Raw genomic sequence first — 26,714 nt, forward strand, 5'->3', positions numbered from 1 at the left:
CGGGATATTTACTGACGGTAGCGCCTGTTCGTCTAATCTTACACGCTGATCCCGCCCCTGCACCCACCCTATTGGTTTACTGACATTTTTGCTGCATGAGCCGTCGCGTCATTGGTTAGCTGTCAGGCCGATATATTTTAATAGGCGGGTCATTCCGCGACGTTGATTAATCTGAAAGACAGCAGCAGAGGTCTGTAAAATGAGCATCAGTTGCCATGTAGCTTTGCTTTGTGTCTCGTGTAGATAAAAACCGTGGCAGTTGAAAAGTAAAATCGGGTAAAAGTGCTATTATTACGTTAATCGATAGTGCGCTGTTATGCTAGAAGAACTGTATTATTATTATAGTTGCCGTGACACTGAAAACAAGGACAGAGGTACTTGTTAGTAAGACAGGCTGCTGGTTTTATCTTTTGTTATTGGTTGCTAACCAGCTGTGTAGCCGTTCATCGCGGAAAACTAAATTAACAAGACTGCCTCTTTATAACCATTTTGAATGCAGCTTGTCACCGAAGACCTGCGAATTTGCCGGTCCGTCGCTCCTCTACCCTCGGCGCTCCAGGGATGCCCTTAAGGTGAGATAATACGCTAGATAACAGTCCGCGTGGGCGAAGTGTGTATCATCCAGAGACATCAGCATGACAGCATGATTTCGGTCACGGTTGGCGGTTTTCCACGTCGCCACCGGTTCGCTTCTTATGCCCAAATCGTCAAGGCAGTGTGTGATAAATTGATTAGGGTTTCATGGTTTCATGGCCATCCCTGGTCTTGCGTTGCCGTTGTCAACACGGGTTCAACCACGGCTGCGTTGAGGATGATCATTTAATGAAGGTGGCAGTGTTAGAAATATCACCTGCAGTGTGCAGAGAAATCGTCCATTGGATTTCATAGAGGACAGACACTTGAATTGCTCGAGACCACATCACACAGTGCTGCTACTTGAGTACACATAGTGCTGCAAATCCAGAGTGAGCCTGAATGCTTTGGCTCCAGCCACAGGCTGTTCACAAAGATTATTTATATGTGAGTTTGTATTATGACATATACAGTTGCTCTTCTACATAATAAGGGTAAATAAGTCGTGACATGGTTAGTACATACTGGAACAGATTTGTCCTGACATGATGAAGAACTGGTATTGAACATCACTTGTCATCACTCATTTGTAAAGTAACAGGATAATGGTCATCACTTCTAGCAACATACCGTAAATGATATTTCTCCTTCACTTGAGAAGAAGTCATTTGATTACAGGTTTTGTTCCTAGATAGAATATCACTTGCTACATGGTCCATGATAGGGAGAGACCCAAAATCAGACCTCTGCTGTATATTTTCCATCTTGGCCTCACTTCCATTGTCTCAGTTCAGCTCCCTAAACATGTTGAACCCCTCACTATATGCTGCCTGTTCGATTGTGACATTGTGCCCTCCACCAGCAGGAGGCAGTAGGAGGGGTAGTCACCTTGGCTTTGCTGCTGTATTCTCCTCCATCTAGATCTCATTGACATCCAGTTATAGTACACAGATTCCCCGTGTTCTGCATACCCCTGGGTTTAGTTAGTGTTCAGCTGCCTTCAGCATTACTCTTGTCCTGGTAATCAAGCCACAGCTCTAACTGGCCACATGTGGCCATCTGAATCATAAACGTCATGTTCCTAAATGGCTAAGCTATTCCCTGCCTGTATCTCAGGTGGAGGAACCCTGAAGAGGCACTTTCCTGGTCCTCCCCACTACAACTCTGGGCTCCGCCCACAGCCCCCGCCCACGATGGAGCACAGGAAGCAGCCCCCCTTCCTCGATGAGCGTCCAGAGGCAGTCCAGAGGGCGTCCTGCTACGGGACAGTGGAGCTGTTTATTGAGACTCTGACGGGGACCTGCTTTGAGCTTCGGGTCTCTCTCTTTGACACGCTGCTGTCAGTTAAGGCCAAGATCCAGAGGCTGGAAGGTACCGCCGAACCTCTCCTTACATCTGAAGTTCTCCAGGGTCCCTCATAGTCCTGAGGCAGCCGACAAGGTTGCGATCCCAGTCACCATGTTTCAGTGGTCTCTTCCACTAAAATCATTCCACTAAAAGTTATGGTATCCAGCAGTTTTGGCAACGAGGCTCTGCCAGATAGTTAAATGTTACTCTTGAAAAACACTGAATTGTAACACTTTCCTTACACTTACTTTAATCCTTTCATACACATTTGTGATTATTTCACTGTTATATTAAGTCACATATTTTTCCGAACACATTGCGAGGTGATCAATAGCAGAGCAAGGAGGCAGACTATGGAAGCGTGCTGCTCAGTAGGAATGTGCAGGAACTGATGTGTATTGCACAATCCTTTTTTAAAATTGCTTACTATTTTTAGTTAGTTTATTGTCAATTTGTAATAGAATAGTGTGACTACTTATTATTATGAATTTCTCATTTTTATACTCGCGTTTTAGGATTGTGCCGGTTATTTGAATGGCAGATAGAAGAGTTTTTACTGCATTGAGTTTTGTTGGAGTGGATTGTATGACATGCTCTCCTGCACGCTTCCCATATATCGGTGTCCCTGCTAAGATGAGCCTGTCACCGGGCTCTGAACGCTAACAGTATGCTAACTGTATCCACCCAAAGGTGTTCCCATAGGGCAGCAGCATCTGATATGGAATGGTGTGGAGCTGCAAAATGACAAGCGTTTGCACCATTACAGGTGAGCAGGCCAGCCGCACACTGAGCCATACTTGCTGTGTAATTCTAAATGAATTTGTCCTACTGATCCTAACTTCAGGATAACTCTGTAGAGAAGGACCTTTTATAATTGCATCGCAGAGGCTCATTGCATCACTCTGATCCCAGACATGTCCATCTGTGCTCAGCATTTCAGATGGATGCACACTGAAGCTAGTGTTGGCCATGAAGGGGGGGCCCATCAGTACCCGCAAAGGTCGGTTCTGTCACCCTTATCGCTGTGGAGGGCATTGAGCATCATGGAGCAAGTCTTCATCCATGACGCCTTCACAACTCTGACTCCTGCCCTCATCTTCCTAGTGCCCACAGGAGAGATGAGCCTTGAAGCTCCAGATGATGTAGATGCCATTCAGGAGGATGTCTGGGAGAGGAGCCCACCCAACAAGCAGCTGGCTTTCCTGGTGTACTGCCAGGGCGAGCAGATTAATCTCTTCGGCATCGTTGACCGAGGCGATGGCATGTTGACCCCTGTACCAGAGCTGTTGAGGTTTGTTGTGACCTCCTGCGTAGCTCCTGTTCTTTCATCATGAGTAGTCCACATGCCTGCTGTGCTTAGGCACCGTGTACCAATTACATAACATTTACAGCTTCATGCAAAAGTCTTTTGTCACCCTTGCTTAAAATGTCTATTAATGTCAATAGTTATGTGAACAGAAGAACTGATCACCAAAAGGCATAAGGTTAAAGATGACACATTTCTTTACTATTGTTAGCAAGATTACTTTTTTCCCCATCAATCACAGGTATAAAATACCAAAACAATGAAAAGGGCCTGAAGCAAACTTTGGGCACCCCAACATATTTGAGGTATCATAACGTTTACCAAGGTCCCAGACCTTCATTAGCTCATTAGGATTATGGCTTGTTCACAGTCATCGCTGGGAAACCCCAGGTGATTCGAAGTGCAAAGCTGGATAAATTCTCTGATTCTTCAAACTTTGTCCCAACAATCAGCAGCCACGGGTTCCTCAAAGCAGCTACCTTGCACTCTGAAAAATAAAATAATTGATGCTCACAAAGCAGGAGAAGGCTTCACGAAGATATCAAAGCGTTTCCGGATAGCTGCTTCCTCTATGTGTATTGTTAATAAATTACAGTTATCAGAAATGGTGGAGCTGAAGTTGAGATCTGGAAGACCATGAACACTTTCTGAAAGAACTGCTTGTTGGATTGCTACAAAGACAAATGAAAACCCCCGTTTGACTGAAAAAAGACGTCCAGGAAGATTTTAGCAGACACTGGTGTAGTGGTGCACCATTCTACAGTATAGCAACACCTGAATAAATATGACCTTCATGGTAGTCTACTTAAGAAAACCCATCCTAGCCACAAAATTCAGCATCTGAAGATTGCAAATGAACATCTGAATAAGGCTGATGTATTTTGGAAACAAGACCTTGTGATCTAATGAAGTCAAAATAGAATTTTTTGGGCACAATGCGCAAAGGTATGTTTGGGGGAAAAAGGCTGCCGAATTCCAGGAAAATAATACCTCTCCAACTACTAAGCATGGGGGTGGAACAATCATGCCTTGGGCATGTGTTACATCCAGTGGCGCAGGGAACATGTCATTGGTAGAGGGAAGAATGGATTTGAATAAATACCAGCAAATTCCGGTAGTTAAAAAGAGGATGTGTCCTACAACAATATAATTATCCAAAACACACCTCAAAATCTCCAATGGAAAACCTCAAGAGGCGCAAGCTGAAGGTTTTGCCGTGGCCCTCACAGTCCCCCGACCCAAACATCATTGAAAATCTGTGGATCGTTCTCAAAAGAGCAGTGCGTGCAAGACAGCCCAAGAATCTTGCAGAATTAGAAGCCTTTTGCAAGGACAAGTGGAAGAAAATCTCCCAAGTAAGAATTGAAAGACTTTTGTTTCAGGCCCTTTTCATTTTTTTTTGTACCTGTGATTGATGAAAATAAAAATGCAATCTTACTAAAAATATCAAAGAAATAGGACATTTACACAGGAGCTGAGGCTGAGATCAGAGTCACACCTTGCAGTTTATCACCACATGCACAGTATTGTGACAAGCATAGCCACACCTATAAAAGAATGCTCTGTGTGGATGCTTTTAGCACTGGTTCTGTGTATAACCTCTACACGGAGAAGGCAGAGGAGGACGGGGAGATCGAAAGCCCTACAGCAGCTCAGCAGACCTTGGAAAACACTGTCACCATGAAGAAAATGAAACAGCTGAAGGCCAAGATGGAGAACATGAACCTTAGCAGGAAGGTAGGGCTGGAAGTGCTGTGTACCTCCGCGTTTATGGTCCATGTCGGTGCTGCCGGGTCAGTTCTGTAGGAGCCTCATGGCATTTCAGTATGCTGCAGAGTTTGGGTTTCGTGTTTCTTATTTATTAATGATGAATGTCAGTCAGCGCCCTGAACAGTCCGGCAGTGCAGCCACAGACCCATAAAGTCACATTGAACCTGTTAACCACTCATTTGTATATTCCTGTGACCTCTTTGTGTTTTCTGGACTGCAAAGACTGCAAAGCTGAGAGCCCATCCTCCAGAGGGACCCTCACCCTGCAGCAGTACCTTTATCCCTCGCCTGTTCCCTGTACTTCCCCAAATTGGCCAGCTACTGCCCCCTGCTGGGGGCCCACCTTCAACACATGCCTCAGTTGCTTGGGAATGCCCTTTCCTCGGCCAGACGCAGACTTCGTCTAAGATGTCCCAGCTGGAGGTGGACACCTCCAAACTGCTGAAGGACAGAGTCTTCCCCGAACGACCTATACTGGGTAGCTCACCAGGGGAGGAGTCCAAAGTGCAGGTGATAGATGATTCAGTTCTGATGGACCCACTGGCCCTTCAGCAACCAGAACCTCTCTGCTTGGACAGCTCAGCACCCAGCCTGGCCAATTCAACCCAGACCCCTAGTGGTGCAGCCTCCCTGCTGCCACTGCTTCCCGGGGGTGTGGCCTCCACGGAGACCCAACCAATAGGTGCTGAGCGCTGCAAGCTCCCTCCCCTCCACCTTCCCTCAGAGCCGATTGTTCCCGCCTCCCGTGGCGCCCACCTCGAGTGCATCCAAGGGGGCCCCCTGCAGGCAGTAGTCATTCCTGGGAACGGAGGCCAGGACTTTTCTGAGGTGACGGGCCAGATATCGCTGTGTCCGAATCAGGGGGCCACGGGGAGCCTGTTGAGGAAGGTGTCCACTGTAGAGGCCGCACAAATGTCCGTGGTGAGTCTCGACTTTGTTGCACAAATACACACATTCACGACAGGTGATATGTCCGGTCTAATGCTCGATAGACCAGGCTGATACGCAACCACATACACAGAGCAGGGCTAGACCACCCTGGCAGGTACCTACTGGCCCAAGCGAGGTCACTTCTTCACACACCCATATACCTGAGGCCGGGTAGGAGGACCACCCTCCCTAATTCTGCTCTGATGCTCTGCAGCCTGGATGTGCCCGAGGTCCTTGCGGAGTTCCTTCTGGCCCAGTGAGAAGAACAGGTGAGTTACTGCAGCCACAGAGCACAAAGTCACCACAGTGCAGTTACACATGAAACACCCATTATCAAAGGATAAAGTAAGTGATGGCTTCTGAGAATGGGATGCTTGCAGGCAGAACCAGCCTCCTTAGTTGGGGGGTCGGCTGCTCCTGCCCTGGAGGTCTCTCAGAGCCGCAGTATGTTGTTAAGTTCCATAGATTAAGTCAGTGTCTCCCAATCTGGTTCTCAGGGACCCCAAGACAGTCCAAGTTTTTGCTCCTACCGGAAACTGGGAGGGAGAAAAATGTGGACTGCCTGAGGGTCCCCAAGGACCAGGTTGGAAAAGAAATAGTATTACATGATGATCATGCTACCTGAATGTGGCAAAGGTTTCAGAACACAGTGCCCAAAGCCACAACAACCAAATACTCATATTTCAGACGTATTTGAATCTGATCACTCTCTCCTGGCTGCAATTCACAGTTAACAGACAGCTGTACCCAGACCTCCTTGGAAAGTTGCCTTCCTGGATGGATGCAGGTGCCCCAGAGGTGGGGTTTAACCTGGCAGGGGGCAGAGTGGGGGGGGGGAGCTGCACTGATCTTTGCTGTCAGTTGGAGGGTCTGATTTAATCTATGGTGCAGCACAATGTCACAATATCACGATGCTGGAGGATATTGAGGAACCACAAAGCCATTAACCATAAACTGCATGACTCAGATGAGTAAGTGAAGTACACCTGGAAGAAGAGTGTACAGGCATGGCACCCAGGTCTGCAGGGCAGGTCGCAGCCGTAAGTTTGTGGCCTGAAGTGAGAACTTCTGTCCCCCAGGCGCCCTGTCGTGCAGTTTGCCGCCGGTGAAGACCCCGGCAGCTCCCAAGAAGAAGAACTCCAAGCACTGCTCCATGTGCGGGAAGAGAACCGGATTAGCGTCCAGCTACGAGTGCAGGTGTGCCCCCTGTCCAGAGCCCCCTCCTGCCCACTCCAGCTGCACGATTACTGTGGAGGCCCAAATAAGACTGTGTTAGTAGGGGACATTATTGATGGTTATTTTAATGCCCCATGAAAGCTACAATAGAAGATCCATTAGATGTTTTTGACATCCATTCTTTTTAAAAAGATTGACATTTTGAATGAGTATTTTTTTGAAGAGACTCGTTTTTGCGTGCGGGAATGGAAGTAATTTAATTAACAGTTAATTTGTGATTATTCATGGGACTTAACATATACCTTTTCAGATTATTTTTTTATTTTAATGATTGTACAGGCCAGTAAAATATCTCCTTTAGCCCCAGTCTGACCTAGAGTTTTCTGGAGACTTCATCAGGGTTCACAAGAAACTTTTATGCATTAATACTGAGAGATGAGATAAAAGCTATTTGTTGTATCTAGCAGCTGGTAATGGAGGAATGCAGAGCCAGCTGAGGGTTACACTGACGGTGCGTGCTAACCCCAGGATGTGGGGTGGCGTGGTGCAGAAAGACCCCTATAGGTCTCCAGCAGATCTGCCAGCTTAGTGAAAACAGTACAATACAATATAGTTATTTTCTCCACTAGTATCCATAACGACGCTGTTTATGATTTCGTTAGTATCGTAGCTTGATTGTTGAAGGTTTTGTTGGGAAGGATGAGAGGCAGATGCCCACACGCTTGCATCTGCGGCTGACCTGCTGTCAATGGCTTGTCCCTGCAGGTGCGGTAACAATTTCTGTGCATCGCACCGTTATCCAGAGGCCCATGGTTGCAGCTTTGACTACAAGGGCATGGGTCGCCGCGTTCTGCAGGACAGCCTCCCCGTCGTCAGCGCCCCCAAGCTTCCTAAAATCTGAGGCTGCTGCACTTGAGTCCCTTTGTGGGAGCCTCATACATGGACACAAAATTAAACAATTTGACACCAACCAGCGGTTTCTTTACCAACTGAATCCGTGCCCCTTGTAAAGTGTGATTCTGTTCCTTGATGAGTCCGTGCCCCACCTTACTCCCATGGTGTGATTCTGCCCATCTGGGTCTGTGCTCCTTCCTGTTTCTAAGGTGAGACTCTGCCCCTCTAAGTCTGTGCCTCTCCTTGTGTCTAAGGTGTGCCTCTGCCCTTCTGAGTCTGTGCCTCTCTCCCTCTCTAAGGTGAGACTCTGCCCTTCTGAGTCTGTGCCTCTTACCCTCTCTCAGGTGAGACTCTGCCCCTCTGAGTCTGTGCCTCTCTCCCTCTCTAAGGTGAGATTCTGCCCTTCCAAGTCCCTGCTCTGCCCTGTCTCTATCATGTGTGAGGTGTGACTCTGCCCCTCTTGAGTCAGTGCCTCACCCTACCCCTATGATGTGACTCTAGCCCTCCGAGTCTGTGCCTCTCCCCATTTCTAAGGTGTGACACTGCCCCTCTGAGTTCTTGGTCCTCCCTGTCTCCATGGGGTGACCCCACCCTGCTTTCATAAATCAACTCTGTAATGTATCTGGCACATGGCTGAAACTGTAGCATGACAAATGGTGCATAGGGACAGCCTGAGTCACCTACTTTTTAAAGATTTCTTTGCGTTTAGGTTTTTCTCTAAAATGCACTTTAATAATTAATATGCATACCTCTATTTGACAGTAACTTTAGGGTATTTTATGTATTTCTTTATTTGGATACATCCCATCTTTGTCTTGGTGTAAATCCAGCCTTGGATGAAAGGAGCAGGCAGATTCTGTTAGCAGCACAGCTGTTTATTGTCTCATTAACAACACATGAATGCAATAAAATGACTAGTGTGTGGATGTTTGGAATGTTTTGGGATAAAAAAACATGGATGAAGCCAGTAACTTGCCATTTATTTTTATTTTTTTTGATGCCAGTTTTTAATGAGTTGTTTTGCTGTTAAATAAAAAATAAACCAGGTGGCATGTTTTAACACTGTGTGTTACAATCTAAGCTGTTTCACTCACCACCCCTGTTTTTATGGTAGAGCTTGGAATGCAAGGGTGCGGGAGTCAGAACAGGAAGTCATTTCATTGCTGTGAAAGTAGCACAAAACAAACTCTGCCAGATCTTACGGCTTTTGCTGCTCAGACTCACCCATCTTCAGTCACGGGTGATACAGCCACGATTGTTGTGATGCAGTCTGTCCAAGAACGAGCCTCCCCTGGGTGAGCACCAGCTGGTATTCTAGGGTTGCCAATTCTCGTGCATCTGGCGTGGCACTCACTCTCTGACTCTTACGCATAAGAAATCTTACGGTGAATCTATATCATTCCATTATAAACCTAAAATTAGCTACATCAGAAGTGTTGGGGTAGTTTGCAAACCCTACTATTTACAAGGTAGTAGAACTGTTACATACATGTACATGGATGTGTAGACTTGTTTCGAAATTCTCACGCCAGCCAGCTAACCAAAGTTGGCAACCCAGGTATTCTATATCTACCTCAGCCTGTAGATCCAGGCCTATGAAGAGTATCAGTCCTGGTTGTGGTTAGGGCTATTGGTTAGGGCTCTTTAAGGGAGATGCAATTAGAAGTGCACTGTTAAAGTGTATTTTACACCATATAGTCTGTCATGTGCACTGTTAGCTTTATAGTACAGGCTGTTTTTCTAAGTATGTGTGATACAGCCCTTATGCATTGTGTCGATGTACAAGTTATTGTGTGCGAGTTCTTTTTGGCACCAGTGACACACTACCTCCCACAGCGAAGTGTGATTCATATAACCAAAACCCCATGCAGCTGCAACACTTCACACCTAACAAGGTGCCTGATGGCATTCCAAACCTCCAAGCAAGACAGGGATTACTGGTATGCCTCAGCTTTCAATGGGAAAAGTCTCGTTAAATAGTAAATATTTGTATGAACTCTGCATTCTGGGAACACAGCCAGTCTACTGTTTAGCATACTGCCAATGCTGGAATATCGTGCTTTTACAGTGGAATCTTCGTTGGAGGAATGGGGAGTTTGATCGGCAGTTTTACGCTGACGGTGAATTGCACGTGGGGTATCTTGTTCAGAATGCCGCGATATTTTAGGATTATTTTCAGTGGTTAAAACTATACACGTCAACATATTTTAGAATCAAACTACATCAGTTGATATGTTAATCTTCAGCTATATTCAGGAGGGGTGTAGTGATATATATATAACCAGTACATAACCGCCCAAACCAGCCCATAGTTACGAAGGCCGCCTATACGACAAGCGAGGTGCTTTAGATACAGCTGACACGTGTGGGCGTACGGAGCGGAACGCGCATGCGCTGTCCACCTCGACGCGGAAGTGGGGACGCCAGCTGTTCGATGGCTTCCTGAAACAAACACCGTACAGCTTCGGCCTCCGGACCGCAGGTAAGTCACCTTTTCTGCCTCTGTCGATAAACCCGTGCTCGTAAGCCGTCGGAGTCGCTGAAGTGCGTGATGTGTGGGAGCGAACTCCTACTGTCTCCTTTTCCCCTGCCTTGAGAGTAAGCCCCATAATGACATTATTATAAGGCTGGGAGGAGGTGGTGTTGGGTAACCCAGGGTCCGGGGAGGCGGTGTGGAGTAAGCTGGGGGAGCTACTGTCAGTGCTGGCTAAGCCGTGATGCAGGGCCCGCTCCCCGCCAGCTCATCCCGGCACCTCCGCTTCACAGTGGTCATCACATAGAGTTAAACTACAGTGCTGCAAATTCCTTTTATTATATCGGCTGAACTAAGATTGCAGAACACTACGCGTTTGTTTTTAAAATGCAAACTGGGTTTATTTTAATGAATTTGTGTTTCTTTAAGGTCTTTTACATCATTCATGACAGTTATGTATAAATGTCGAGTTCAAAAACGAGCAACATCGTTTTATGTTACGGGATGGGCAGTATATGACAAAGTTTTGTCAGGTTAATGAATTGAACGGAGATGTCTCTGAGCATATATAAAAAAATAGAACAGTGTGAGAGCTGGGTAATAATCTAGCAGCTTAATGTAAGACTTCTTGAATATATTACTGTTTAAACTGTATAAAATCACGTTCAGAAATTTGAAACTATAATTAAGTATAACTAATATAATCACATTTTAATTGTTGTACCTATGGTGTGTGTGGATTTGTTTTGTAAAGCTGCTTAAAAGTACAGTTTGTAAGTTGGGTATCAGAATTGTGTGTGGTATTTGTGTCATGCTGATAGTCCTGCTCTTACATCCCTGGTGGAATTACAGGTGTCCTGATCTAAATGGGAAGAGCTGTCTGTCTGTGTCTCACTCTACTTTGATAAGGAGAGCTGTCTGTCTGTGTTTCACTCTACTTTGATAAGGAGAGCTGTCTGTCCGTGTCTCACTCTACTTTGATAAGGAGAGCTGTCTGTCCGTGTTTCACTCTACTTTGATAAGGAGAGCTGTCTGTCCGTGTCTCACTCTACTTTGATAAGGAGAGCTGTCTGTCCGTGTCTCACTCTGCTTTGATAAGGAGAGCTGTCTGTCTGTGTTTCACTCTACTTTGATAAGGAGAGCTGTCTGTCCCTGTCTCACTCTGCTTTGATAAGGAGAGCTGTCTGTCCCTGTCTCACTCTGCTTTGATAAGGAGAGCTGTCTGTCCCTGTCTCACTCTGCTTTGATAAGGAGAGCTGTCTGTCCCTGTCTCACTCTGCTTTGATAAGGAGAGCTGTCTGTCCCTGTCTCACTCTGCTTTGATAAGGAGAGCTGTCTGTCCCTGTCTCACTCTGCTTTGATAAGGAGAGCTGTCTGTCCGTGTCTCACTCTGCTTTGATAAGGAGAGCTGTCTGTCCCTGTCTCACTCTGCTTTGATAAGGAGAGCTGTCTGTCCCTGTCTCACTCTACTTTGATAAGGAGAGCTGTCTGTCCCTGTCTCACTCTGCTTTGTCGAGGAGAGCTGTCTGTCCCTGTCTCACTCTTTGTCGAGGAGAGCTGTCTGTCCCTGTCTCACTCTGCTTTGATGAGGAGAGCTGTCTGTCCCTGTCTCACTCTGCTTTGTCGAGGAGAGCTGTCTGTCCCTGTCTCACTCTGCTTTGATGAGGAGAGCTGTCTGTCCCTGTCTCACTCTGCTTTGTCGAGGAGAGCTGTCTGTCCCTGTCTCACTCTGCTTTGTCGAGGAGAGCTGTCCCTCTATGTCTCACCCCCTTTTGTTATGCAGTACTATTTTCCTATTAGTTTGGCTGTGTGTTTGTCCTCTCCTTCAGTGAAGGGCCAGTTTTCCTGTGACCCAGATGGTCCCGCAGCTTTCTGATCGAGGGTGACAAGGTCAGCGCACTCTTCATGTTTCTGTTCACAGCATTGTGGTTATGTGTATGAACTGCTCTGTGGGCGTAGAGCTTATAGACATATATTTGTGACCCAAAGGTCCTACTGTTGAGTAACAGGAAACGCATCCATCTGTATGAATGTCAAAGTGAGGACCCACTTTCAGTGCTAATGCCCCCTACAGGTCTGTGTGGTATCTGCAAATAGTCATTACTCTGACTATTCCACAGTCTGAGAGATCAGGAATATGAAGTTGAGGAACTCCACTAAGCAGAGCAGAAGCCTCAGTGGTTCAGAGGTATCCCAGTCCACCAAAAGTGGTTCCCAGTGCATTTTGACGGAAGCTGTGAGTGGGTGTTCACTTAGGATACTATGACGGCCACACAGTTCAACGACATATATTATGGAATGTTCTTGGGTAGCACTGGGGTTTTTGTAGGGTACACTCTACTAGAGGTGCTTGATATTAGGGCTGTCACTATCAATTATTTCACTAATTGAGTAATCTACCAATTAATTTGACAATTCAAATAATTGTTTATATTTAACACATAACAGAGTACAATAAATACATGGCAATTGGTGTGAGGCAGGAACCAAAGAAATATTGTAAGGTGCCCATTCAGTCACAACATTTAAGTTAATTTAAGTTACATGTTTCTGGAGAACGGAATGAATCCAGAGCATCTGCCGAAAAGCGGTGCACAGAAAAGGTGTCAGTGTTGTCATGGCATTTCATGCACATGCAATTGTCATATCGCAAGGACCTGCGAGAATCTGCTGTGTTCACTTCACAGCATCAGTAAGATGCGCTAAAACATTTTTGGTCAGCCAAGCAAAATTTAGAAAGACTTCAACATTTTCAAGTATATGTAAAAAAAAAAAACACTCTCTAGTTTAACGCTTTTGCGTGAGATGTCCATGTGCTCTCAGAGACATTCATAATAATTCACCTGCTTGCTTTTTGGTTCACTCATAGACTGTGTGGCGCATTTCTGAGGAATTAAACACAAACAAGTGAAGAGAAGAAAAGCGAACAGGAACTGGTCATGAAACGATATTAATCTTGCGCTCTATGGAAATATTTTGTATTCCATAGAGACAGTATTGAGCAAAAGCTAGTTATTTATCAGCACACCAGCAATGCCGCCAACTTATTAAACAGGCTTTGTTGGTAGATAAGTTGTATTTGGCTATATAATTTTAAACTCTTAAATATCGCAAAACCTTTAAATACTGCACTGTGAACTTTTTCCAGTATCGTTCAGCCCTACTTACAACACACAAAGTACGCTCGCAGAGAATATTTTATGGTTGTGTATCTTATGTAAGGTGATGAGGCTAAGTGGCTGGGCTATGACCTTTGTTTTAGCAGCAATTATTTTGACATAGAGAAAGTATGCAAAATAATTTAAGTCAAAGTGATGACAAAGACAGGCTAGGCTACTTCGAGAGGCTAAATGGGGCATATACTGTATATGGCTAACCTCACATTATTCGGGGAGTCCATCAAACCTGAATGTCGTGGACCGGAAATTGAGCAGATGGAATTATTTTTGTACCTCAGTTGTAATGGATACCTTTTTACTTGCATCTCTATATTTCTGAAAATTCGATAACTTTTAAGAGCTACAGGCTGAATCTTGCATGAGTTTTTGTTTTCCTCTCCGAGTGCTTTACTGACATTTCAATTTTTGTTCTTTTACTCTAAAATGGAAGATATGGCATATAAATGTTTGTTACATAAATTATTCTGCTTAAAGCATGCTTGAATGAGCTTGCCGTTGTCAATATATGTACAAGTATATGTTTTGCGAATACGGATTGTTACTTGTCACAAAACACTCCCTTCTCCTGGTTATATTGACAACAAAATTCGGTGTAAATGACCAATAATCCACCAATGCTGTCCTGCTTCTCTCCTACTTTTAAGGAGTCACTCAGTACATCACACACAGACATAAGTGTATAAGTGTAAATGCTTTGAGAAGATGGGGAGTCATGTAATTTGACAGCTGTTCTAAGAAGCTTATTCCCAAGTCCTTCTGGAGGCCTATATTCAACATTCAGAACTGCCAGCCACTGTCATCATGGCCTTGTGTGCTGGCTAGAGCCACGTGTGGATGGTTCTGTAATCACTGGGGCATCATGCCCTCAGTCACATGGTCTTGCCCACCAGAAATGAGCACCTCACAGGAGCATAGGCATCTGGATGTTGAGTTAAAGAGGAGGCCCCTTTCTGAGGCAGTGCAGAGTGTTGGCCTGTTGGGGCAGTTGTGGGCATTGTTAGTGTTACTGTTGTTGTTGTTGCTGTTACAGTTAGTGCAGGGCTGACTTATCACGCAGGTTTTCCTTAAGCTGAATCATCCCAGATGCATGCCGTGCTTGGCCCGGTGAGCCATGTTGTTATTGGCCTAGTCAGCCTTTATGGCCTCCTTTGCTCTGCAAGCTTTTGCTGTGGTTCCATATTTTGTACCTTCCTCCTCAAACCTGCTGCAGACATGACGTAACATTATTCGTGTCACACATGGGACTCAGGCAAAGACCCTTAACCCTGAAATCTGTTCCAGGGGCACAGGATAAATGGCTGACCCTTCACTTGGACTCTAAACTTTGCTTTCACCTATATTTGTTTCACCGTGAGTTGCAAAAGCTATACAAGTCCGTCAAAGTTGCTTAAACCGATCCGTAGAGTTGTGAATGTAGGCAGGTGGTGGAAGGGCACTGCTGCATGTGGTTGTCTTCCAGGCAAGGCCAGCGGAGTGTAAAAGCGCATCCCTCTTGTTGGAGGAACCCCTTAGAGGATCCCCTGAAGGCTCTCCTTGTGCTAAGGCTGTCATCCAGAACAGCCAGACTGTGGGGGCGGTTTGTGGTTCAGCGCGTTAAGCCTCTGTGCCTGTGATTGGAAGGTCACTAGTTGGAGCTCCAGCTTCAGCCGACTAATCACATTTCTGTTGAGCCCTTGAGCAAGACCCTTGACCCCCCCAAAGTGCTCCAGAGGCGCTTTATAAGTAGCCTGACCCTCGGACCTCAAGCTTGCTCTCAACATTATACATGTGTGCATGTCTTAATGGAGAGCATGATGGGATATGGTCGAGCACAGCACAGTCCACACAGCCACAAGATGCTAGAAGTGAAACAGCCTGTCTCTAAAACAGGGGTCACCAACATGGTGTAGCGTCCCTTATTGAAAGTGGCAAGTGCTGATCATGGCGAAATCTCTTGCGGGAAATTGCTAATCGTCCAGTGCAATCATCTCTATTATTTTAGTATTTGTGTCTTCAGCTCTGATGCTGCTAACATTGAACGTCGATATATTGTGCAGCGCTCAATTCACCCAGAGTGGAGGAAGATAGCCAGGGAGGAGGTGGCCTCAATTAGTGGTGTTATCCATTTCTCACTGGTCACTTGTTGGTCCCCTGTGGTTTTAACCAGGCTATGTGTGACAGCACTGAATCCAAATGGAAATGAATTCCAAGACCCTTTCGTGAGGTCACAGTGTAAAACCACACATGTGTGTGATGGAGGCACAGACGCGTATCTCTGCCTGTTACTGTTACTGTTACTGCTCTCTCCCCGGCCGGCCCGCGGCTAACGGCACCGTATGTATCCTCGCAGATCGGTGCCAAGTGCCTCAGTGCGGCATGCGGGTGGCACAGGGACGGCTGCCCAGTGTGTGAGCCCCCCCTCCCTCCCCCCGATCAGCTGAGATGATTATGCCGCTGCACCACGCCTCCGTCATCCCCCGCGATGTCACTTCCTCCCGCCTGTCAGGAAGCAGCAAGACCAAGGAGCGTGACCGGCAGGTGAGAACGGGGGGGGGTGGGGTCTGTCTGAGTGGGAGGTTTCTGGCTCCACTCAACAGCCACCTGCAATCGTCCTTCTCAACCTCGTGCGACATGTGACAGCTCATATCTGCAAGTCTCCAGCTCAGCTGAATAGCAAACATAGGGGTGCATCTGAAATCACTTGACCGTTAACGTAGTATGTACTATATGTATGCGTGAGAACAGTATGCATGCATTCAGATACACTGCAGTCGCCATCTTGCACATTACCGGACCTGGATGTTTACCAGTGATGTAGCTTGAGAACTGCTGTCTAATGGTAGCTAACATTGATCAAGCTGTCATACTTTACTCTGATTTATTTATTTTATTGACCTTTCACCTTCACATCTGTAACAGAAATAACAGCTCAGTTTGTAATGGGAATAGTTTTCAGCAGAGAGTCCCCGCAGATGGAATGCAGTTAAAATGTGTTGAGCTTATGTGTTGTGGGTAATGTGAGAGCTTCCCTTTGTCTCCGAAGCCGTCTTTGGGCGTGGAGTGTGGTCTGCACACACTGAGCTGGTCTGCGGAGCTTTGTCTCCCGTCACCATACCCATGTGCTAACATCGCACTCTGAAGCTCTGAGCCACTACCGTGCCAGTGCCAAGTGTCCCTGAACTCCGTGAAACACGGGGCACCGTGCAGCTTTGGGCACTGCCTAACTGTTCTTTAATTATGCTAATGAAAACATTAATAATAAGACTACTACTAATAATAATAATTGATACTTCAAAAGCAGCACTTGTTTGAATTTTGAAATCTTGAAAGAAGATACCAATTGGCAAGTTTGTGGGTTTGCTGAGCAGGGTGACTGAAAATACAGAGCTATACCATTTTACCATAGTGTGGCTGTTGCTGGACTGTAAATAGACAGCGCTGTACACGTTAGAGCCATCGCGTTACGTCCGTCTCACTGGTGACGTGATCTTCTGTGGCTTGTAGGAACCTGAGCACAGACTGGCTGTGCGAGTGCCTGAGCACCCCAAAGCGTTCCCTCTCCACCTGGGGCCACCATGAGGTGCATTTGGGGCCCCCAGTCCTCTTTTCCTATCAAGAGAAAACACAAGCTCCTCTTTTTATTCCCTCTGGGCCCAGCTGTCGTGATGCCAGAGGCTGCTGGCACACACCCTTCAGCCAATCATTTACCAATTCCAGGCAGAGCCTAACCTTCATCTCCGCACACAAGTGGCCCTTTGTCGCGTGGAGATGTTCGGGCTCAAAGGTTGGCTTTCATTTCTCATGCGAATGCGACGCAGAGGCTCTGCCCGTCCTCACGGCCATGTCACTGTCATAGCACCTGCTACACTAGCCTGTTAGCTGGTGCTCTGTGTGTGCAAACTGTAGTTAAGGTAGACGGGTGCATTTGGCACCTCCAGGGAGGAGAGGGCTTCAAGATTCTGAATTAGGATCTGCATTCCAGGAAGGCTTCAGCCAGCTTTATACCAGTCTTTTTTTAGTCTCATGGGGTAGTACCAGCAATACCTCTTCCCTCCAATAGGTGGCACTTCACTCTGTTGAGATCATGTTCTGTGTTTGAGGAACCATACAGCCACTTCCATTTGCTCTTCCTGGCTGGGGTTCACTGGGGGGCCTGGAGCCTATGCCAGGCAGCACAGGGCACAAGACTGGGCTGCACTCTGGACGGGATGCCAGTCTGCTACAGGATATATGCTAACATTGTTCCATATACCAATGCCAAAAATTTTAAATGGTAATGATCTAACCATTTTCCAGATTTTGATCTTTGATGTAAGTGTGCTGTACATGTTTTTTGCACACGTTACGAAGTTACATCACATAACAGGCCTTCCGAATCAGCGCTTTGGGAAAGGTTTGATAGTATCAATTTAATTTTGATTTGTCATTGATACCAAGGTGCAAAAGTTGGTATTAAAAGTCTACATTTTGCTATCCATCTGACTCTTGCACACCTGCACTACCAGTGATTTTTTTTTTTTTTTTTAGAGACATCTATTAGTCTAACTGTCCCCCTCACAGAGATTGGTCTGCGTTCTTCCGACTGCCCTGCTTTCAAAGTCCCATTAATGAAGCAGGAGGGATTAGAGGTTGCAATAGGACTTTTCCTGGTTGTGTCTGGGGGGGGATGAGTGCAGGTCTGGTTTCTGTCATATCCGGGGGGGTAATGTGACACCATAGTGCTTAAGAATGCAGGAAGTAGGCGTGTTTGGCAAAGAGCGGCGTCCAGCCCAGACCGCAGAGCTGCTGCTGAGGGGTGGGTGAGGGTCTTGCTGCCATGTCACAGCTGTCAGACATTCTCAGTGTCCATCCCGCTGCTCTGTGTTATGGAGACAGATCCAGTATCTCTGCCATTCCTTAAAGTGACGGAGTGAAGTGATAGACGCGTGCAAAGTGGTAGAATGCAGCAAATGTAAGTAAAATACACTTTTCTTTATAGAATCATCTTACAATGAAAAGAGGTTCATGGTCAGAAACTTGCTCCATGTTTCTATAATCCTTCCTTCCATTCAACTTCTTCCAAAAAAAAATCTTTACACACACAGTCACACCAAAACAATCAATATAGGGGTCTTGATCTACACATTATTGCTAAAAGAAATAGATATTACTATAACTTCAATTAAATATTCAATGATACGTATACAATAATAAGACCATAATAATGCATAATAAATGATGTGAATGACATTAACACCCTGTTTCTCATCAGGCTCTGCTGTGTGTGCCCCTGTCAGCCTGCTGAGGGGGGGGTGTGTGATACCATTGTTACCCCGTTAAACAGCTTAGTGTCAGTTTTGCAGGAAGCTTGGGCCAGAGCCTGCAGTGCCGTCTGAGTTAGGTGTTGTGACCTGAGTACGTCCTTTTTAGTGACCTCTGAGTGCATTCTGCACCCGCTCAGTCCGCTTATCTCTGCCAGCTCGGGAAGATAACGTCGGCTGTCTGTCCTCATTTGCCATCTGTCTAAGTAAGGTGGCTTCTCCATCTCAATCTGGTGAGATCAGCGAGCTCGTGAGGTCGGCCTTCGGCTCTGGACAGCAGCAGCAGAGCAGGCGGTGGGTGTGTTTGAAGCTTACTAACAGGCAGAAGGTGGAGTTGTCGCTTTCTGTTGGGGTGTGAGCTCGTGAAAATGGCCCCTATGTCTGACCAAGTCACCACTGAACATGCTGCTCTGTCTCCCAGAGACACTGCATGCCAGTGTACCATGTTACAAAATCCTTACTGTGTCACTGCTCACCTTAGACATTCTGATCACAAAACTGCTAATAAAAAGCCAATAAGTATGAATGTTTTCTTACTGGCTGGATGATCTGCCTGAACTTTATGTAGCAGCTCATGTCTCTGTTGCAGCTTCACCATGGTTTTGACTTGAATGCCATGATGACAGAAGGTGCTCTCGGTGTAGAGCTGCAGCTCACTGCTGGCTGTTGGATTTGGCGTAGATGCAGACAGGCAGTTAGGTAAAATACTGTCTCCCATCAGGCCTCACTGTTCCTCACACGGCTGAGCAGCAAGCTGAAGAAATCACACCGTGAACCAGAGGGCCTCACTGAACACGCCCCCGTGTGAAATCGATCATGCTTCACCAAGTTGTTTGCATTAAGAGCTATAACGGCTACAGGAACGCGTAGAGCAGGTTAGTCCAGTGTCACTGAAGTACCATTATAGAGCCATTGGCCCCCGGGGCCCTGGGAAGCACCCCAGCCCTCACGATGACGGACCACCCCTGTTTCGGGTAACCAGCTGCGGGTTTCCCCTGTGCCCCTGGCCTCGCTGTGCAGGGTGACGGCCTGCTGGGTGTGCCTGCCCGTCCCATTCCCAGGTAGCTGCACCTCGCTTCGCTATGCTGGGTTGCCGTAGTGACAAAAGGAGACTTCATGCGAGTTCAGTTTCAGAGCTGTCTGCCAGCAGGGGGCAGTGTGGCAATGTGACAAATGGACTTCACATATGGCTAATGAACAATGCCAATAATGGGGAAGTGAAACATGCTGTTGTTTCCCGTTCCTCATCACGGGGAGTGCATACAGCTGAAGCCCCAGTTAGTCCTAGGTGGAGACCTGTGTCTGCGGATGTCTGCGGGTGTCTGCGTGCACCTCCCCCAAGCTCTGGGGGCTGAAGGACAGCAGAGGGTTCTCTAAGTATTTGTTCAGGCATGTTCCTGCCTGGCAGAGCTAAGCAGCCTTTGGAGAGCTGAGCCACAGTTAGTTGCATTCAGAAAGGCTTTTGGAATAGTCAGCAAAAATTAAGTACCACACCTCCCCTTCAGATGATGACCACAGGTCCTTATTCATCAGAATCATTGTTTGATTGGCTTTCAGGCAGGAAGTCCCACCTCTGTCAACGTGCCCTGCAACCTGCCTAGGACCTCCGTCACGCCGTCCATCCAGGACATCTGCAGGTGCGTTGGGGCAGGCCGCTCCGCCTGCTTCCCGGATGCCAAATGTGGCCCCCCAGCATGTCCGCCGGCCCTGTCGCTCTGCCTTTGTCCTGCCTGTCTGTCTTTTGCCTTCATTTTCTTTTCCCCCCTTTTTCTCGCATCTGATTGGCCCCCTCCTGCATGCAGCTCTCATGCGACGGCAGTGCGTGCGGGCCCCCAGCAGCCGCTGCAGACTGCGGCGGTGCTCCCTCCCTGCGGGGGACCCCCGGTGACCGCTCTGTGCCTGGCCTCTTCCCCTTTGAGCCCTGACTGGCTCTCGCTGCTGCGGGCGGGTGGCCCGCTGCGTTCCTCCCGCTCGCTGGACGACGTGGGCCCCCGGCCGGGCAGCCTCTCCCACGGGCTTCGCTTTATCGACCGGCCGAGCTCCGATGGCGAGCTGGCCCCGCCCGCCCTGGCCCCCCTGCTCTCCAACACCTGCAAGCTGATCGGTGGGCTGACGGGGATACTTGCCCCCGTGCCCCGCCCCCCCAACGTGGGAAGCCTGGGCAGCTTTGCATGCGGTCTGCACGTCTCCAAGTCCTCAAGCTGCATCCTGGGGGTCAGCGAGCCGCCCAGTGATGATGACGCGTCCCTTGCGCGGCCCGTGTGGCCCCCGGTGGCTCCTCTTTGCTCCCCAGAGGGGGACAGTGATCTGGACCGCTGCTCCTCCACCCCGTCAGACAAAACTGTCCCACTCTCTCCCTATTCGCTGTCAGCTGATTGCTGCAGGTTGGTGCTCTGCTCTGTGCTTCCCCTGCATCCCGCTTCCTGCGTCTTGCTATGGCTTTCCCACCTCCTCCTGTCTCCTGCCTCCTCTGCCTGTTTGTCTTAGAGTCTGCAGTTTGCTTTTTAGTATATTTTGCTGCTCATTGCATATAAACATGACCCTGTTCTGCCCCTCTGAGTGATGAGCGGTGGTCTGTGCCCCCACCTACGTGACCTCCATGTGGAGCCCCTGTGCAGAGTGAATGACACCTAACCTGCACATTACTCCAGTCATGCAGGCACCTTCTGATAGGTGTGCTGACCTGCTTTTTGGGGAACCTCTACCTCCAAGCTGTCTCTGGACCATGCAGCTGGTCCAGCTTATCAGATGTTGGCTACTATTCTTCTAGTTTACTTGCTATCTCAGAGTGACCTTTTGCTGATCCTCCTCCTCTCTTAGGATGACCGCCTGCTTTACCTCCTCCTCTCTCAGGGTGACCTCCAGCTTGAACCTCCTCTCTGAGTGACCTCTCCCTATTTCAGGGTGGCCTCCTGCTCTCTCTGGGTGACCTCTTGTTTGACCTCTCATTCTCTCAGGGTGATCTCTCCCTATTTCAGGGTGGCCTCCTCCTCTCTCTGTGTGACCTCTTGCTTGGCCTCCTTTCTTAGGGTGACCTCCTGCTTGACCTCCTCCTCTCTCTGGGTGACCTTCTGCTTCACTTCCCACTCCTCACAGGGAGACCTCCTACTTAACCTCCTCTCCTAGGGTGATCTCCTGCTTTGTCTGAGTGACCTCCTGCTTGACCTCCTCCTCTCTCTGGGTAACGTCTTGCTTGGCCTCCTCTCTTAGGGTGACCTCCTGCTTGACCTCCCACTCTCGCAGGGAGACCTCCTACTTAACCTCCTCTCCTAGGGTCTCCTCCTCTCCTGCTTTGTCTGAGTGACCTTTTGCTTCTCCTCCTGCTTGATCTCCTCCTCTATTAGGGTAGTTTATAGTGACTTTGTGGATTCTAACTATGAAAGCTGACGACATCTGCTCTCCTCAGCATTCTGGGAAGAGCCAAGTGTCAAGTAAAGCACTATAGTGATCTCAGCAATGTAGAGTACCCAGTGCAATAAAGTAACATTCCTCCTGAAACCACAGTGCAACATTCATGACAGGGGAGGGGAGGCAGAGGGAGGTGATTGTCTGATAACTTTTAAAGTGATTTTTAGTCTTGATGGTGTCTCTGTTAAGCTGCCCTTACCACACTGGTGCAGCTAGCTTCTTTTGGCAGTTCTGTGGCATTGCACTACTTTGCCACTGGTGGGCGCTGCAGGGCATCATGAGTCAGAAGGTATGAGCCGGCAGACCGCACAGCCTGCTGCTAATATCTCCCCCCGCCCCGAGCAGGATCTGCCATTGTGACGGCGATGAGGACAGCCCGCTGATCAGCCCCTGCCTCTGCACTGGCAGCCTGCGCTTTGTGCACCAGGCCTGCCTGCAGCAGTGGATCAAGAGCTCAGACACGCGCTGCTGCGAGCTCTGCAAGTACCACTTTGTCATGGAGACCAAGCTGAAGCCTCTCAGTAAGGTGAGGATTCGGCCCAAAGGGAGGGGGGGGGCTCCAGACAGTCAGCTACGGGGGTGCCTGGCAAGGAACTCCATACAGTCAGGTTTTATTTAGCCTCACCTGCAATGAAAAACTCTTTTAGCGTTTAAGGGAAGGGATGGGGCCCACGTTCTGAGCTGCACCACTGGATTGAGGGGGTAGGGGGGCACTGTGCCCCTCCTGCAGCCTCTGGGGATACCCTGGTGCATAGCGATTGGCTGGTCGTGGTGTGACGTGAGCACGGGCGTCTACTTGTGTCTGCAGTGGGAGAAGCTGCAGATGGCGCCCAGCGAGCGGCGGAAGATCGTGTGCTCCGTCACCTTCCACATCATCGCCATCACCTGCGTGGTGTGGTCCCTGTACGTGCTCATCGACCGCACCGCCGAGGAGATCAAAACAGGTCAGGCCAACGGCACATAGCTGGAGCGCTGGCGGACACCTGCCATCTGTCATTCTCACTCTGAGGCCAGCCGGCCACAGCGCCCCCTGGCTGCTGCCTGCAACAGGAGCCCCTGTCATATATTCATCCCAATATCACATATTACCTGCTTCTCTGTTCAAATCTGGGGACTGCCATATCTAATGTCTGCCTGCTGTAGATCACCTTCTCTATATAAACTACATCTTTCAGTAATATATTAAGCTTGACCTTTTTTTGACCATGCAGCCAGAAGAATTCCAGGTAAAGGCCTCTTCTCATTGCATGTCATTTGTTAAAATGCCATATCACATGCTCTCTGGGTCCCTGTAAACTCCGTGTGTGTAACGCTGCCCCCTGATGGCCAATGAGTTCAGCCCCTGCCCATCAGGCTGGGCTGTTTCTGTAACAGCTGGAGCTGTTATTGATGCAGTGCAGATGTGCAGATGTTGATAATAGTGCATACCTTTCCTGAAAGCAGCTTTTTGAACTGCCAGGGCACCTCGGCAGCTCCGTCAGGCTGCTGCTTGCATGCGATTGGTGTGAATCAGTGGTCCAGCTGGCCCTTCTGCATGGCACTCTGTGATTTGGTGGAAAATTAAAGGGGCTGGGTGGTGAAGTGACTCAGGAATCTCAAACCTTGCCCATTACCCCGACCATGTGATGCAGAACTGGAAGGCTGTGATTTAAGGGGCATTATCAAAATATATACTGATGGCAGTGCGTCTTGGGAATCTAAGTCAAATGTAGCTTCTGAAGTTTGTCTCAGTGTTGTCCTTCTTGTAGCATTTGACCTTGAATGCTGCGCATTCTGACCTGTTTGCTATGGATTCTGCTTACAGGGATTCTGGAGTGGCCCTTCTGGACCAAGCTGGTGGTGGTAGCAATCGGCTTCACGGGCGGACTTGTGTTCATGTACGTGCAGTGCAAGGTCTATGTGCAGCTGTGGCGTCGACTCAAGGCCTACAACCGAGTGATATATGTGCAGAATCGGCCACAGGTGCCCAGGAACATCGTATTCCAGAAGCCAGCGCCCAGCGAGCCTCCCTGTGACAAGGAGGCCTTGGCACCCATGCAGCCGGACACAAACTCGTCCCAGTACACGGAGACGGAGGACTACAGTGTGGAAATCCTGCACATCTGAGTGGCTTTCTGCAGCGCCCCCTGCTGGAACTGTACTGCAGTGGTCAGTGGTAGCACTGTGGTGGGGACTTTTGGCCATGGGCATGACTGTGAGGACCAGGCCGTGAGCAGAGTCCCACGATCCCAGCGCTACACATCCCTCATCTGCTCATGCACTTTTTATATAAATTGCTTTATAACGTGTATGTAACTTAAAGAGGAAAACTTGAAGTTCGGCTGAAATATTCCTGTTTTCTATGGCTTTTGTATCCCAGACATAGGTCTTTGTCAGAGAAGGGATTAAGAACAACAAATTACTCCAGAAGTGCTCGTTCCAGTTTTCAAAAATAGTGGGAGTTGTACCTAGTCAGAAATACCTGGGTCCAAGAATGATTTTTGTATTTGTTACATATTTATATCATGTTGTATTTTGACCACTTTGAACCAATCAGATCTTGTCTTTTGCTTGAGGGCGTGACAGATTTTACACGCACTTTCCATAAAGAAGGAAGGAAGTTTCCTGCAGTTAGGATGACGCAAACCTCGGCTGAGCTGGTTGTCTGCTGTAGGACGCAGGACACCTGTAACCTTTGACTTCTGTGCGTTTGTCTATTTTTAATCGTGAGTATGTTATTGAAGATCTGTTCTTCATTCTGTTTATCTAGTTTGTGTATTTGTAAGCCTATTGATTTTAATGTTGCTAAGTCATGACCCATAATTCATCTGTAATGACCCCTGCAGGCCTGTTGGCTGACTTCATCTGACATGACCTTGATAAGTCAGTAAGCCAGCAGCTGTTGCCCTGTATTGTTCTTTGTCTTTAGTCCCTGCTGTTGTACTCTGTGTCCAGGCTGTGAGGCCTTGTGCGGAGCAGATGGTGTAGCCTTTGGCCTCTCTGGGTGGAAGTCTGAGAGTACAGCCTTTCTCTCTGGAGGTTGTAGCCAGAGAGCCCATACTAGATCAGCGCTCTCCAGAAGCAGTGTTTTCTGAGATCAGTCTCCATAATACAGGGGCTCTATTTGTAGCAAGCGTAACCCTAACACTAAGCAGAGTGGTTTTCTCTGCATTTTCATGTTGCCTTACCTGCTGTTGCACTGAGGACCATTTCAGGCATGAGAACAATGCTGCCATCTGTTGAGGAATGTTGTTATGGCGTCCCAGTATACATTGTCAAACAGTTAAAAAAAAAAAAAAAAAACTGCTTTTATTGTAAATCAGTAATTGAGAAAAATCTGGGTTTGGCCCACAATCACCATAACCCGCTTTTCTGTCTCGGTAAGTGTGACCAGTAGCCTACAGACTGTGTGCTGTTAAGGTGTTTGGTTTTCTGTGCCCTCTGGTAAATGTCAGTCTTGTGAAGTGGTAATTGAGGCTTTTGATAATGACCGAGGAGCAGGGCTCCATGTGTTGTTGGAAGGCTCTGAAGTGGCCAGAGGCAGTGAAACAGTTTCACAGTTAGGAATCCTGGCCATGCGGTGGAGCCATATGTACTGTTTGGCTTGTTTTCATGGGACTTGTACCTTTAATAAAGTCATTTCCAAAGTAACCATTCATATTCACTTAATGCAAGCGAAGCCTCTGTGCCAGGTGACATTTTAGACAGCTTTCCAAGCCTTTGCTATGGTTAATAACTCTGTCTCTTTCATATGAGGCTGTGTATGTGTGTGACTGATATGTCAATCATCCGACCCTGTTAGCTCTTATTACTGTACTGATACTGTTCCACACTCTGTAACTTTACTTTGTGACTTTGAGTCCTTTGTGTTTGAGTTGAGTGTGCTATTTAAAATATTCATGTTGGCGTTATTTTCAAAATGTAATAAAGTTTAATATTAACACCTTTTAGTTCTCTATTGCTTTGAGGTTTCTCATCTTTATTATGTATGTATTAGTTTTTGAGGTTTATTTGCAGGGTTTCTGGGCTCTTTATGATATGGTGAGGAGTTTGAAGTTCCAGAGAGACCTAGAAATTGAGCCGCCGGTCCTTTGGATAGAGAGGAGTCAGCTGAGGTGGTTTGGGCGTCTTATAAAGATCCTCCCTAGACGGCTCTCTGCAGAGCTGTTCCAGACACCGGCCACAGGGGGGAGCCCCTGGGAATGACCCAGGACATGCTGGAGGGATGATGTCTCCCAGATAGCACCTATGGCTTGCCCTGTTTGGCATGCTGCTACCGTGATTCTCACCAGAAGAAGTGAGGGGAAGAAGATGATGATGATGATGATGATGATGATGATGATGGGTGAGAGGGTTCCTGTGAAGCTGGGGTCACTGGGATATCTGCAAAATCTGTAACC

The 26,714-nt window shown here is 47.7% G+C and overlaps 2 protein-coding genes across 7 annotated transcripts; both read left to right on the plus strand.

Annotated features, from left to right (window-relative positions):
* Positions 1–146: 146 nt before the first annotated feature.
* zfand4 (zinc finger, AN1-type domain 4) lies at positions 147–9,056 on the plus strand. 3 transcript variants are annotated; one of them, XM_023824244.2, is made up of 11 exons: positions 147–190; positions 500–572; positions 1,690–1,944; positions 2,611–2,686; positions 2,853–2,920; positions 3,025–3,211; positions 4,807–4,963; positions 5,219–5,917; positions 6,141–6,195; positions 7,006–7,123; positions 7,868–9,056. In XM_023824244.2, exons 3-11 carry the CDS (start codon positions 1,767–1,769, stop codon positions 8,001–8,003), a joined length of 1,674 nt encoding a protein of 557 aa, XP_023680012.2. In that variant the 5' UTR covers positions 147–190; positions 500–572; positions 1,690–1,766; the 3' UTR covers positions 8,004–9,056. The 3 variants fall into 3 exon arrangements, with proteins under 3 accessions (XP_023680012.2, XP_023680013.2, XP_023680011.2); XM_023824245.2 differs by lacking the exon at positions 147–190 and adding an exon at positions 193–276; XM_023824243.2 differs by lacking the exon at positions 147–190 and adding an exon at positions 199–374.
* Positions 9,057–9,191: 135 nt separating this feature from the next.
* On the plus strand, positions 9,192–26,257 carry marchf8 (membrane-associated ring finger (C3HC4) 8). Of its 4 annotated transcripts, XM_072709647.1 has the most exons (8): positions 9,192–10,478; positions 15,978–16,165; positions 20,485–20,564; positions 20,730–21,311; positions 22,681–22,861; positions 23,144–23,279; positions 23,547–23,561; positions 24,140–26,257. In XM_072709647.1, the coding sequence occupies exons 2-8, from the start codon at positions 16,070–16,072 to the stop codon at positions 24,439–24,441; spliced, it is 1,392 nt and encodes a 463-aa protein (XP_072565748.1). In that variant the 5' UTR covers positions 9,192–10,478; positions 15,978–16,069; the 3' UTR covers positions 24,442–26,257. The 4 variants fall into 4 exon arrangements, with proteins under 4 accessions (XP_072565748.1, XP_072565749.1, XP_072565750.1 ...); XM_072709648.1 differs by lacking the exon at positions 23,547–23,561; XM_072709649.1 differs by lacking the exon at positions 20,730–21,311 and having other exon boundaries at positions 9,818–10,478.
* Positions 26,258–26,714: the final 457 nt, after the last annotated feature.

This window comes from Paramormyrops kingsleyae, chromosome 3 (genome assembly GCF_048594095.1).
Source record: "Paramormyrops kingsleyae isolate MSU_618 chromosome 3, PKINGS_0.4, whole genome shotgun sequence".
Taxonomy (NCBI): domain Eukaryota; kingdom Metazoa; phylum Chordata; class Actinopteri; order Osteoglossiformes; family Mormyridae; genus Paramormyrops; species Paramormyrops kingsleyae.

Coding starts and splice junctions, on each gene's coding strand:
- zfand4 (XM_023824244.2), top strand. CDS start 1,767: ATGGAGCACAGGAAGCAGCCCCCCTTCCTCGATGAGCGTCCAGAGGCA. Junction 3,212..4,806: donor CCTGTACCAGAGCTGTTGAG/GTTTGTTGTGAC, acceptor GGATGCTTTTAG/CACTGGTTCTGTGTATAACC. Junction 4,964..5,218: donor ACATGAACCTTAGCAGGAAG/GTAGGGCTGGAA, acceptor TGGACTGCAAAG/ACTGCAAAGCTGAGAGCCCA.
- marchf8 (XM_072709647.1), top strand. CDS start 16,070: ATGATTATGCCGCTGCACCACGCCTCCGTCATCCCCCGCGATGTCACT. Junction 20,565..20,729: donor TCCATCCAGGACATCTGCAG/GTGCGTTGGGGC, acceptor TCCTGCATGCAG/CTCTCATGCGACGGCAGTGC. Junction 21,312..22,680: donor CTGTCAGCTGATTGCTGCAG/GTTGGTGCTCTG, acceptor CGCCCCGAGCAG/GATCTGCCATTGTGACGGCG.